Here is a 14,285-nt window from a genome sequence, read left to right on the forward strand (position 1 = left end):
TTTGAGAAAATCCAAGTTCGGTTAAAACTGCTTGAAAAGAGGAAAAAAATTGTATAGTTTCTTGTCATTTCTTTCCAAACTGAGGTTGGGCATGTTCTTACGATGTTCTTGATTTTTTGACGAATTTCAGCCTGAAATGTTCTTATAAACTGGGTTCTAATAAAAAAATACAGTAGTCGGCGTTATTAACTCAGGTCACAAACAAAATTGTTAAGAAAGTTTTTGTTCGAAGGGGAATTTTTAACTTTAACCTTTTTGAATTGGAGTGATAATATAACACGTTTTCGACAATTCTAGTTTGGCTTTTTAGATTTTGAATAGGACAGGAGTTCTTTTTCTTTTGAATTGTTGAATATAGACTTTCAAATATTTTCCCAAAGGAACTTCTAGGAACTGTAATGATTTAAGTGTCAACAGCAGTTGCACTACTGCGCGATAGGGCCGTGCGATAGCAGTGGAAACACCTGCGATATCGACGATTTTCTTAACTCTATCATAATGCCGCGCAAATTCCTCCATTCATTTTTGAGAAAAAGCTTTCGTTAGATTTGTGTCTTCAAATTTGTACACATGTTCCACACGTGCTTTTATGTCTCTTTGAGCTTCAAATTTTGAGAGATATCATACTGGTAGCCCATCCTATCACCGTATTTTCTATCGCAATCGCGAAAAGGGTGATTTCCTCCAGTATGATAGAGCTATCGCACCCCGATCGCACTATGCGATGTAGTTTTTCGCGATTGCGATAGAAGATACGGTGATAGGATGGGCTGTTTCCAACAGTGTGAACCGGGAGTTTTGTGTACTTGATGTTTTTCTGGGAAAGAAGCTTGTTGTCATAGTTTCACGAGTTTTATAACATTTAGCGCTTTTTTGTCTTAATTCGACAGAAGCTAATACTAGTGAGACTCATTTTTTCAACAATATGTTTGCAAAATTTACGAAAAAAATTACCCAGAATATGAACCCTGAAAATCCAAAAACCAGTAACCCTTTTCAGAAGGTCCTCTATAATTACAAAAATACACCTATAAATGTTCGATTGAAATGTTTATCATGCATTAAAGCAAGGCTGTGATCACCCTAAGATGAATACTAATTCTTTTAGAATTTTAAATTAGAGGCAGAGGTATTGTTTTAAGAATTATTTCTCTCTCAATACAATACAGTACAGAGAGTTTTTCATCAAAAATTTGAAATATAAAACATCTAGTAAAATATAAAACATCTAGTAAACTACCTAATGCATATATCCATCACCAAGAAAAATCATCAATCAATAAAACACTCTACTTCCAGTCACCATTTCGACACTTTTTTATCGAATCCATATAATTGGAACCATAAACTTTGGTCATTAAAACCGTACTATTTCTCGGACAAAACGTCCGAAACCCTAAGAAATTACATTCAGTGTAGGGTAACATATCTTTGACATCAAATTCATGTATTTTATCTTCAGTCTGAAAATTGAATAATGATTTTCCAATAATTTTATATCCAACTAAATCCAGATACAAATGTGGACCGTAGACAAGCCGACCCACGGGTTCAATGTAAGAGCAAACGTCTCGGTACCAGGGATACATTAAATAGCCTTCACATGAGTATCGGTTTCGTTTGTAATTGGAGCGTTGGTATTCTCTTTGGATTGTTAAGTGGAATTTATAATCATGTTCATTAAAAGAAGTATCGATCATTTGTGAGAATTTTGGAATCTCCGCATGATCGATCATGATATCCATGTCGTGGTCATAAGGAATGAGATTTTCATCACGTAACGCCCCTAGTAACGTACCGTGTGTTAATGCGTAACTTACGTTAAATAAATTCGCCATGCGTATCCAAAGTGCGAATAGCTCTTTTAGTTTTGGATGGTTTTTATGTCTTTTGCAACTTGTCGTGTCGCCGTACCCACTGTAACTGATTTTCCTGGAAGAGACTTTCTTCGTATGTTTATTTTTCAGTTTCGTTGAATCAGTTAAATTGTAATAAGTCTGATGCATATATGCATATTGAAGTTTCGTTTTGAAATTAGTAAATCTGGCGGGAAATTCTTCTTTGTTTGACATCACCTTGGCAACATGCTCACGTGGTGGACCAGTCACGTGTCTTCGCACACGTAAGAAAACATTTCCACCGAACAGAAAAATGATGATTGCTGTAGAAAGAAGCAAAAGAAATTGGTAGGGTTTCCTCATTTTTCTACGACCACCTCGCTTCCAAAATTTCATCCAAATGATTCTGTTACATTATCTAGTGTATGAGAGAAAATGAAAACCTTTGATCGATCAAATTAGTTGATACATATTCTACGAAAGCAGCCGGCGAGGGGCCGGCGAGGTGACCTTTTTTTCCGATGTGTTCTGAGCCCGGGGGGGGGGGGACTAGGGTTGCGAGCTGACGGGGGGGGTGCCGCCCGACTTTCGAACTTTGGACCCTTACTGGGACTAAAAAGGAGAAAACAAAGGAAAATTTTGGGAATTTTTCGACCCTTAGCGGGACTAATTTGACCAATTTTGACAAAATTTCGATCTTTCAGGGGGTAAAAAGTTGAAATTTTCCTTTTTTTCCGACCCTGACTGGGACTGAAATTTGATTTTCTGATTTTTCCGACCCTTAGCGGGACTTTGGAAGTACCCCCCCCCCCGGGGTTCTGAGAGTATGTTTCAGCTAGAAATTTGGATATGTTCTGATTAGGACTTCGTAAATCAATCAACTAGAAATAATCATGTGTTCTGACGAGACAGGGGTACAATTAACGTGTTGCCTAAAGCCCTAAAAAAATTCAGAACACATTAGAATACATATCTTACCATCTTATCATCTTACACGTATTATATCGGCAAAAATATTTTCTGAGATTTTAGAACACATCCAACCATAAAGCAATGATTACTTTAGAGTGCAATAAAAGTTCCCTGGAATTTAGAACACATCATTTGTATAGAAAAATTGAAAGTCATAACATTTGGTCTCCTAGAAGATAAGAACACATATTTCCAAAAAATCTTTCCGCCGGCTGCTTCTGATTCTAAACATCTAAACCGTCTGTAATAATCAACCATTGACAGCCACAAAGAATAAATACATCATCAGATACAATCGAAATCTAGCAATTACGTACATTAAATACAAAAACAATTGACCCATATGTACCATGATCAAAATCAGTCAAAACTTTCACTATCAACAAAAATTGCTTAAAACTTTCTATCAACACAAATTTAATAAGACGACTTAAAGTCGACATTTCGCCTTTCCCTAATTAAATACAATAGGAAAAACAAGAAGAGAGATTGAAGCCATTTGAATCTCTTTACATCGAGCCTTGATGAAACAATTTTACAAGAACAACGCTCTTAAAATCGCTAAAAAAAAGACCATTTAAGAACAACTGTTGTTTAATTTAGAAAATAAACAAAGGGAATATCACCGTCTATCAAAGGTATTATTGATTCTTATAAAGCAAATGCTTATATAAGAAAAATGCTATCTCATATTTTGCGCATCTTTGTTTATTTTTAAGAGCTAATTACCGAAAGGTATATTACCGTCTATCAAGAGTTATTGATTGTTCTTATAAGTAAACTAGCCGTCCCGGCGTCTCCGAACGACTTCTTACTCCTTTTAATACACTCGCTTCGCTTCGCTTTCTATTTTTTCAGAAACTTGTAGGGATTGTATACAAAATTACTTTTGCGAGAGAAATTTCTTAAATTTAGGCCTTTTTCGTAAAAATTATGTTTAAAATTTTTAAGGGGACACTAAAATTAATGCCATTAAAAAATATGGTGAAAGTATTTTAGTTGAATTTTGATTTTTCTTCTCCTTATTAAATGTATAAATTTGTCATAATTTCTTTGTTGAAAACCTTCAACAATAATGTCTTGACTCGCGAAAAAATGCTCAGCAACTATTGGTGAAAATTAGTTAAAAAAATTTCTCGCGAGAAATCGGTCATACTCAAACGTGCTTTTTTTTGGGTTTGGGAGAGGAAAGACTATTATTTTCCTCACGCAGGATGAAATTAAAAAACAAATAGAAATTTAAAAAATCAGTATTAGAGGTACTTGGCAACACCGATCACTCCAAAGACCACAGTGGCTTTACGGTGAATATAAGAGTGCCTTCATACCTCTTACCAGAGTCAACAATTATTTAACAATTAAACTCAATGCGTAAGTTAAAGCTTGTAAAAACTAATTACCGAAAGGTATATCACCGTCTATCGAGCGTTATTTGATTTGATTCTTATAAAGTATATGCTTATAAAGAAAATAAAGAAAAAATCAAAACTGTGGAGCTAAGCCCAAAAGTCTATGACGTAATCCAAAGAAACCGCGAAAACTCGTCCTGGTTTACGAGCGTGTAATTTGTAAATTAAATTTAGTGAGTTCGTCCACCGTAATCAAGCACTTTCGTTTCTAATTTTTTTTTCCGATGACCGCCGCCGCAGAAAGGCTATCGTAATACTTTCGCTAAGCGAAATTAATAAGAGTTTAGTAAAGACTCACAAAAATGACACATTTTTCACTTCTGAAACCGATCAAGTCTCTTTTTGTCTGATGTTTGAAATGAATAAGGTTAAATGACAGTCAAATATGATTAAGATATTTAAACTTTTCTCTTTCCTCTGTCTGAGCTTTTAAGAACACATCAAGATGTCAGTTTTATTATGGGGGGGGGGGTTCCTGGTTGGCGGAGAGCGGGATCGGCATTTTTTTTGGATGGCGGCGGTTTGGCGAAAATTTACTGGAATTACGGACATTGGGTTCTCTGACGGATACGGAAATTAGTCATTTTTTAGTGCGGAAAAAACGGAATTTAGCAAAAAATTTGTGGAATTCGGAATTGGTAAAAGCATTCAAAAATTTGCGGAATTTTTGATAAAAAATTGATTTAAAGAATTTTTCGGTGACGAATTTTGGTTCAATTTAAGACGGTTTGACGGAAATTGGAGGAAAATTGCCGGATTGCGGAATCGGTACCCCCTGAAACCCCCCTATTATGGTATATAGCTTTTGAAATTTTCTCTTATTTTCTTCAGAAAAAAGTTTTTTTTCTAGATATCTTTTATGTACCAAGAACACTTGAACTGATTTGACATTTTTCGGGGTATTTTTGAAAACGATAGTTTTTCGCCAAAATTAAACATTCTAAGAACTTTATTCAAGATGACAACTTTCCTGTCAGTTTAAATGATAAATTTTGAAGGTGTTGGCTTGAAAATTTTCACAGAATTATTTTTGATGTACTATCTCAATTTCTAAAAAGGGATTTCACTGAATATTGTGAAGGCATTTCGAGGCACCATAATTTTCGAGTCCCCTTTTGTGCCTTGTTTAAATTCTTATTGTTGATCTTTCCTGCACAATGAGTTTGATAATGCAAGTGGTTATCAAGACATTATTAATGTCTAAAAAGCAACGAGGAAGGATTAACCTATTAACGACAAATCAATAAATTTTATCATTAAAGAGCTACATTTTTTTTCTTGAAAACAACAGCAGATTCAGATGCGCATTCAGCCGAGCACTTATACTACACGCGAAGAATGGTGAACTATGATCAGCAAACAAAAAATCATCCTAAATAGTCTACAGCACATTCTGAGGTTGGGATCCTAATTTATATAGGTTAACATTTATCAATACGTCAAGCATAACATGGCGTTTGAAAGGAGAGCCTAACTGGGATAATTTAACTTTATAATTGAAAAAGCTCTTAAACTGGATTCTAGCTTTAGTGCAAATTCCATGATTGATATTCTTAGATATTTTATTTTTTCTATTTTCATGCCAAAGTTTATTTTGTAATGAAAAAAGCGTATTGCTCTGACAATAGTTATTTCTTCACATTTGTCAGTGACGGAACTGAAGGGGGTTTAAATTCATGCCAGAAAGTCTTCATTCACTTGTAAAGGGAAATCTTTTTTTAGGGTAACTATTTCAGGATTATAAACTTTGAAAATCAAAATGAAGGATCTTAAAGATCAATCCAAAATCGCAAAAATTAGCGCTCTTCTTGCAAAATAAAGAAAATCAAACAAATAGAACTTTAATATAAGAATTTTTTTAATTTTCATTTCGCGGTTTGGGGCCATTCGCGAAATAAGTCATTGAAAAAAAGGCCCATCGCGAAAATTTCTAAAAAAACTCAAAATAGTCAAATTTTTTTGATGGTTACTACAAAGATTGTTTTAAAACTATGCATTTGACCTGCCAATTTTTTTTACTGTTTTTTTGAAAGTAACTGTTTTTTTTACTACGTTTCTAATTTGGACTGCCCAATTTTATTGGAACAGAAGAAATTTCAATAAAATTAATAAAATTGTGTGTTGTACTCATTCGGTAAAAAATTGTGTAAAAGAAAGAGAACGAGACAGATTTTTTGTCCTTATTACACCTTACTTTTACAAAATTTCAACCATCTTCCCTCTTCTATCATCATTCATACAAAACAACTTTACTACATCACAACAAGATTTTCTTCAAACATCTGATGAACCCATTACAAAAAAGAGGGTTGAACAAACATCCAACAATTTTAGAGATGATACAAAAAGATAAGCAAATAAAAATTTCTTAAGAACAACATCATTTTTAGAATGAGATTACTTTCGAAATAACCCGGAAAATAACATCACCTATATAACAAGTGATACTTTTATGGACCTACCTGGTTATGTATTTAACACATTTATAATTGATATCTACGTGACGTGACCATTAAACAATCATTCATAAAAAAAGAAAACACAAACATATTCAATTTAAAACATATTCATCATCCTTAAATATTCTGTCTTACAAAATAAATGATCCAAAAAATGCAACATTTTTTTAGCCAGTTTTTTTAGCTGAAATTTACCCAAAAAATTTTTTTCTCCAAAAATCGAGCTCCGTCATATTCGAGGGTTTATAGTTATGCATCTTTGTGCAAAAAATCATGAAGAATGAAAGAGCCAATCTCGAGAAAAGATAATACCTAAGTAATTGCTAATGTGCTTATAGAAAAATATCGAATTTGGCCAGTTTTTCTATAAAAACACGCCAAGCAACCAAAATTTCATGTCTAAACACACATATTTTTCAAAAGTAAGCCCCTCATGAGCAAAAAAGACATCTATCTCATCAAAAAATTGAGTAATTTAACTAAGAACATTGATGTATGCTTATTAATAGTGATTCTTATATGCGTTTTTTGAGCCAACAAAATGGTTTTGCAAAAATCTGCTTGAGCCATCTTTTACCAATGGTGTTAGCCTACTTTCATGCAAAAAATCAGGAAAAAATTAATGATCCAATTTTTCACAAAGTCCAAAAACCCGTTTTTTAGCCGTTTTTTGGCCCAAATTTGCCCCCAATTTTTTTTTTTCGAAAATCGGGCTCCGTCACATTTTGGCCACTACCATTTTGCACCTTTGTACCAAAAATAAAAAGATTTTTAGGATTCAATCCTGAGAAAAGTTGGTAACAGACGAACGAACGGACGAACGAACGGACGAACGGACTAACACAGGTTAATTTATAGGACCTCCACCCCACCGGGGTAGGTCCAAAAATAATGGAAACATGATAGTTAGTCTCCATGTCTTGAGGAAGTCCAAATTTACAAATATTACGGTCATTACAGTGCTGTCTTCTTTTTGTACATTGTTCTTAAATCCAAAATGCATATAATATGATATTAGCTTAAAATGCCAAACAATTTTCGTTATCTTTTTACGAACATAGGATTACAACGCAACCACAGCTGTCTATCCTATCAGAATAAAGACAATACTATAATGAGTTGATTTCCATACGAGAAGTAACTCGGCCCTTAGAGTACAAGGGCAACTATTCCGACGTTTTTAGCCCGTCATCTTGATCAATAGTTCCATTCATTTGACCCAGCTACCATTCACACACTTTTTAATTGGAGTCATAAAATCATCATTATAAACTTTGGATAACAAAGCTGCAGGATTATTCAAACAATAAGTCTTATACCCCAAAAAGTGACAATCAGTAAACGGCAACATATCTTCCGTTTTATAATCAGTTATTTTATCCTCGCTTTGTATATGAAACGTCGTGTCGTTAATTATACGGTAGCCGACTAAATAAATCAATATGAAGTACAGGACCGCGTAACAGTCTACCGAGAGGTTCTTGCGTGGAACACTGGTCTCTGTACCACTGCGTTTTATAAATCCGATCACCATTGCAAGACCACATCCCTCTCTCTTTCACCGGTTTACGATACTCCTTATGAATGGTCAAATGGACTTTCTCGTCTTTATCACTGAAATGTTCGTCAATCATCTGCGCGAATTTCGGAACTTCGTCAATATTCATCATGACGTCGACGTCCTGGTCGTACGGTACCAAGTCACCGTCACGTAAAGCACCGATCATCGTCCCGTGCGTCAACGTATAATTCACGTCGAGTAAGTCAGCCATCTTAACCCACAAGTCAAATAAATCAATCAGGCCTTTATGCGTCCAGTCGTTTTTGCAGCTTCGCGTGTCGCCGTATCCATGGTAACGTGGCCATCCGGCCCGATCGGCTTCCCGTGGTTTTTTATTAGCATTCATCTGTTGGTCAGGGCGAACACCTTTCGTGAGATATTCATAAGCAAGTTTTGATTCGAAATCGTTTAAACCGATAGGGCGAAAAATACGAGCTGTTTCATCTTTTGTATTGAGCCAAGAGATGGTTACTATAGTAACACCGACAATGAAAACAGCGATGGTGATTTGGTGAATACCTCGTAACATTCCTGTCTTTCTCTCATCAGAGTGCCCTAAAACAAGAATAAATTCAATTGAAGGTGGAATCTTGGATTAAAAAATAAAAAGTATTAAACGGGGTTAGAGGTAAGAGTATAGCATTAGAAGCGCGAAAATGCCCGAAAAGTTAGAATAATCACTGCTCAAAGTACTGAAATATAAGAATAATTAGACTTCAACAAAACTTTCGCTGGTTCTTATAAAAGAAGAACTTTAGGTGTATATCAGTTATCTCGGCTGTGGTTGAGAAAGTTGATAACATTAATGGTGGTTGAGAAAGCTGATAACATTAATGGTGGTTTATACAGAGGGAAAGGTATGGAGGAATTTATTTTTTAATCAAAGAGCAAAATATACTTATCTTACCGAAAAGGTAGAATCCAAGTCTCTCCTGATATCCAATGAAATTAAATAACGAAAAAATAATTAATAGAAGCTCTACCAAACACCAATGTAAACATTAAACATCTTCCGACTGTTTGATGAAATATTTGACCTTGTAATATCATTTGTGAATGCTTTCACTTCACATTCAGTATAACTGATCCAAAAAGTCAAACAAAATGTGTTTACTTATGTTTAGTGGCTAATTAGTAAAAAAGTATACCGCAATACATGAAATGCCAAATTATCTTGTGGATGAGCCGATTGAAGATTGAAGTTCATTTCCATAAGCAAAAATTATTTTTTTCACTTTACAAGTTTTTTCTTAAAAGAACATCCAAACTTTATGGAGCCTTTGGATGTTCTTAACTTTTTAAGAATCAAGCCTTAAAATGTTCTTAACCTCTTCTAATTTTGGCCATCGAAGCCGAAGTTCTTATATAGTTTTTTTTACAAAAACACGTGTATTACACTTTTCAACGGAGTCGTAAAATTGTAACAAAAATTGCAGAAGTGTAAACGAATAGACCTTTTCATAAATTAGGTCACGAATATCACTTGCCTTGTATTCAAAAATTACCATGGTGATTATGTCCCTTGAGACATTAAATGATTTTTTTATGAATAGAAAGTAGTTTTATAAAATTCGCTGGGTTAATCACCATGGCAATGATTTCAAAACGAGGCAAGTGATGTTCGCGACGAAATTTATGAAATAAATATAAGAAAATCTATAAGTAAATCATTAGATAAAAATCATGATGCGGGATCTTTGTTCGTGTCATCACATTCTCAAGAGAAAAGTAACATCTCCATGATAATATTTACAGGTTAATAAATGATAAAAAACATTAAAAAAGAGATACCAAATTTACATATCACTCAATTCGTCCGAGTCCACCATCATTTCAGTAACATTGTCCGGCTTAGACTCTTCTCCCGTCCGCGATAAGCTAAGAGAAAGCGGACTGTTAGCGGACGCTAGTCTATCATCGAGTGATAATTCTCGATTGACACCGGGTAAACTTGTGTTTGCAAGATCGAGTCCTTTAGAAGAATTTTTTTCGTGGTCTTTGTTTTTATCTTTGTGTTTGTGTTTCTTTTTCTTCTTCTTCTTTGACTTTCTTGGAACTGTTGGACTCGTTATCATCGAGAAGAGAGAGACCGAGCGGATCGTTCGTTTTGACAGGCGGTAAGAAATCGCTTCCACTGTCATGACTCGTCTCTTCACCTGCCAACTACGTAAAAAATAGAGGAAAGCTAAAAGAATCACTTTTCTGGCAATTGTCACTAACACAGTTCCGGAGGAGAGTCATTTATTAGGTAAAATGGGCGCCGGGTATGTGCGAACCATAAGGGTCCCTTTTTCACATCTCGAAGTCCCTCAAAGTCTTCTCTAGCATCAAAAATCTCAAAATTTAAAATCAGTCCTCAAAATAAATTTCGTCTTTTCCGTCTCTCTAAGGTCGCTTTCAAACTTCTAGCTCGGATAAACCAAACGTCGTCGACACTAACCTAGTATACCCCTCCTCGGACATAACTTAGCTTCCAAAATAACATCCATACCACTTTTCAAGATACATCCAAACATAATTCTTACTCCATGATAATTCATATTCATTAACCGAAAGTAAAAAAAATGGAAATCATTTATTTGATATCTACGACGTGATTAAACAATCAAGAGTGCAATTTTTAAAGTCGTGTTTCTTATAAAAAAACGAGAAACAAATTTCATGCTCTTGAACCAAAATTTGTTGATTACAGTGTGTAGCTTAGTGATGCAGCTTAAAATTTGTTTTGAGTTTGATTTTTGTTTGAAAAGTTGAGCACAAACTAGGAGAGAACTTCATTTGGACATTGGAGTAAAATTAAAGAGCAGCTGTGATCAACCAAAATTTACTGGTGTGTTGTGTGGCTTATAAAGGAAGTTCTTACTTTGATTTTGAGTTTGATTTTGTTAGTAGCAGAACCTTCAGAACACATGGACATTGGTGTACCAGGGAAAGAGTCCATCATCTGATCATCAAAATGTTCGACGGAGAGACGTCGTTTCTTGGCAAGTGTTCCTTCTTCGCCAGCGCTTACCGATGCTCCCATCTCCTGCAGAGAGAAGTGGATGAAAAATGAAAGTTAAAGCTTTTACTATAGTTTGAGAATCTATATAAACTTTTAGAAAGCAAATGCGTTAGCAATAAATTCTAACAGTATACGGCTATAAAGTCACACCAGGTGAATTTTATAGGGCTAAACTCACAAACTATCCGAAAAACTTTTTACCAGCATTGAAAAAATAAACTTACCGGAGAAGCGGGTGCTTTTGGTGCTGTAATATTTGACAAGGCCTTCTTCTCTTTTAAATCGATCACAACACCAAACTAAAAAAAATAAATTATCGATTCATAAATTGTTTTAGCGAACCAAGGGTGTAGACGTGATTGCAATACCAAAGTCATCAAATAGAAAATATATAATGAGTCCATTGATAAATATGAGACCCTTCCCCGACCCTTCCCTCTCTCGAAGTGCAACAGAGAACAGCGACTTACCCCGTGGCTTGGAACACAGGGCGGGGTGATCCGCCCCCACAACGTGCTATACAACTCCATGATGCTGCACCGTAAGCGGTATTCCAGTGTACAATCGGAACTATAACAATACAATACAAAGATGGGAAGGTTTTAGGATCGTTAAATTTTTATAGCCAACTATTATTTAGTGCGCGAAAAGAAAGAAACGATGCAGAAGCAACGAATAACAAGAATACAACAGTTGAATTCAAGATTAGATTGTTAGCTTTAAATATCCTAGGTTGATTTGCGAAATCAAATCTAGGCGAAATATTTAAAAACGGTAAATCGCAGAAACGAATCCAAGTTTCGGGATTTTTTGGGTCGCGAAATTTAATCTCGCCAAAAAAATTATTTTATTGATAGTATTTTGTCTTTTGAGAAAGCAGTAATTTATGCCTTGACACAAATTTTTCTAAGATGTAAACAACACTTAAAACAATTTTTTTGTTTGGTAAGGTGAAGGGAAATGAGTTTCTATAAAATTCATTGACAACCAGAAGAAAGTAAACGTACTTCATAAGTTGCCAGAGGCGTTCCACCAATGTCAAATTATTGAAGACGCTATCCACTGACTTCTTCTTCTCGAACGGTGGACTCTTTGTTAAACACATCACTATATGGTGTCTGAAAATACAATGGAAAAATGTTTCAGCATAAAGGGGATGTTTGAACAAAAAGCTCCTACATAGGGTTACTGTTTCCGAATTTAATGTGAAGCTTTGAGTTTATATGTTTTCCTTTCCACGGTCACAATATTTAATCTATAATTAATTACCTTATCCTCGGCACTGGATCTTTCTCTACCAAATCCAACAGCCAATCCAAATCTTTCTCACTTGAGTTAACTAAATGAAGAGAAACATTATCAAGTCTAACATTTCTGACAAAAAAGAAAAAATGAAATCAATAAAAGTCGTAACAAGTTCATGATAAAGCCAAACTCGGCGAAAAACGATATCTCACCATGTACAAAGTCGACCAGAATTTCAAGAGCTGTTAAACGTATGTCCTCAAATAAACCATATTGACTATATTTTCTGAAGAATGCCGATTCAGCAGGAATGTGACCGGTCACTTGTAGCCTTCGGATCGCTTTCAAACAACTGATGGAGTAAATAAAGAGTTTGAAATGATAGATACCCGAGTAAACCAGAATTTCGCAAGACTGATTCTTTTGAAAATTCTGGGAAACTCACATAACGGGGAAAGGGAGGTCTAGACTGGACACATCACTGCATTCATTCAGACAATGCTCATGCATTTAAATGACCAATTCGGCAAAGAAAAGAGATAAATTCTTGACTCTACGAATATGGTATAGAGCATTTTGTTGAATCGCAAGTCAGATTCGCAACTAAATGACCAATTTCATGACGCTTTTTAGCGGCCCGTTGCGTAAAGGTAGTGTAAAGGTTAAATCCTTGGCCGGTTCATATCAAATATTCCAAAATGGCACTTGATGTCTCTCTGCTTAATTCTCAGCAATTAAAAAGCTGTCAAGGGTAAGTGGGGAAATCCAGGGAGAAAGAGTGGCCCTCTTCGAAAGAAGAGCTTCAGGTCGCCTCTGCTGACTGACTGCAAGTCGTACACGGACTAACCAATACACTTTCAACCACAGCTATTTGGAATTAAAAACACTTCCCCAGTAGATAGACCTTTTCATAAATTACGTCACGAGCAACGCTTACCTCGTTTTCAAAATATTGCTATGTATGGTAATTGATTTCCAGAGGAGTTCATTAGAAAATTATTCTATTTATAAAAGCAGCACTGGAGACTCGAGAGATTTAATCACCTTGGCAATGATTTCAAAACGAGGCAGTGGTTGCACTCAAAATAATTTATGAGGAAAAGGCTTATTTCTTTGGTAAATTATAAAATGTTGATTAACCTGCAAGTGACGGAATATTTGAAGGATGATAAAATCTTTTCCATATTCAAACGACGATTCACTTCTGATAACACAGCCTGAAAGTGGAAAGTGGAAAAAATTCACTTTATTGAAAAGAAAATAAACATTGGACATGATCATCATTCAAACAAGAATTGATTGTAAACATTGTTTCAAAGAAAAATACACTTCTATAAATTTGGGAATAAGATAGTAAAAATTTACCCTTGCTTCTTCGTTTAGAGGTAACGAGCTTTTTACAGTCCTGGAAAATAAAAAATAAGGCTTGATTTATTTGAGAAAAAAAACTTTATCATTGGCTTTCTCTACTGATGGAAGCTTTGTTAAAATTTGCTAACTTCGAGTAAAATTTGTGTGCGTAAATTGGAAGGTTTGAAATGAAAAGAACTCACGTTTCAGTAATTCTGTTGTCAGCAGGGCCAATCGTGTTTCCCAACGCTTCGATCAGAGCTGATAAGTATCCACCGTCTGAAAACTTGAAAGAAATAACTTTCACAAAGTCATCAGTCTGGGCATATATACTCTGTCTCAGAGTGTCTCTCACGTATAACGGCAATGAAGTTGGAAATATCCGTAAATATCGGGTCCATTTACAGACAAGGGCATATGATATATAATCTAAGAAATACATTTAGC

General features: G+C 35.0%; 3 protein-coding genes across 3 annotated transcripts; all 3 read right to left on the reverse strand.

Annotated features, from left to right (window-relative positions):
- Positions 1-1,110: 1,110 nt before the first annotated feature.
- LOC136823448 (uncharacterized) lies at positions 1,111-2,626 on the reverse strand. The gene has a single exon (XM_067079638.1). It carries the CDS (start codon positions 2,232-2,234, stop codon positions 1,290-1,292), a length of 945 nt encoding a protein of 314 aa, XP_066935739.1. The 5' UTR covers positions 2,235-2,626; the 3' UTR covers positions 1,111-1,289.
- Positions 2,627-8,087: 5,461 nt separating this feature from the next.
- Positions 8,088-9,382, reverse strand: LOC136823429 (uncharacterized). The gene is made up of 2 exons (XM_067079610.1): positions 9,147-9,382; positions 8,088-8,794 (listed from the first exon to the last, which is right to left on the reverse strand). The coding sequence occupies exon 2, from the start codon at positions 8,766-8,768 to the stop codon at positions 8,088-8,090; it is 681 nt and encodes a 226-aa protein (XP_066935711.1). The 5' UTR covers positions 8,769-8,794; positions 9,147-9,382.
- Positions 9,383-10,151: 769 nt separating this feature from the next.
- Positions 10,152-14,124, reverse strand: LOC136823430 (transcription initiation factor TFIID subunit 2-like; the record flags this gene model as incomplete). The annotated part of the gene is made up of 10 exons (XM_067079611.1): positions 10,152-10,402; positions 11,103-11,267; positions 11,468-11,542; positions 11,714-11,813; positions 12,251-12,361; positions 12,513-12,582; positions 12,701-12,840; positions 13,629-13,705; positions 13,854-13,893; positions 14,042-14,124. Coding segments are annotated over 10 exons (1,020 nt in total), but the record flags the coding sequence as incomplete, so codon positions are not given.
- Positions 14,125-14,285: the final 161 nt, after the last annotated feature.

This window comes from Clytia hemisphaerica, unplaced genomic scaffold (assembly GCF_902728285.1).
Source record: "Clytia hemisphaerica strain Z4C2 unplaced genomic scaffold, Clytia hemisphaerica genome assembly, whole genome shotgun sequence".
NCBI classification, from domain to species: Eukaryota; Metazoa; Cnidaria; class Hydrozoa; order Leptothecata; family Clytiidae; genus Clytia; species Clytia hemisphaerica.

Excerpts from the sequence above, each read along its gene's own strand:
- LOC136823429 (XM_067079610.1), bottom strand. The coding sequence starts at position 8,768 with ATGTTACGAGGTATTCACCAAATCACCATCGCTGTTTTCATTGTCGGT.
- LOC136823448 (XM_067079638.1), bottom strand. The coding sequence starts at position 2,234 with ATGAAATTTTGGAAGCGAGGTGGTCGTAGAAAAATGAGGAAACCCTAC.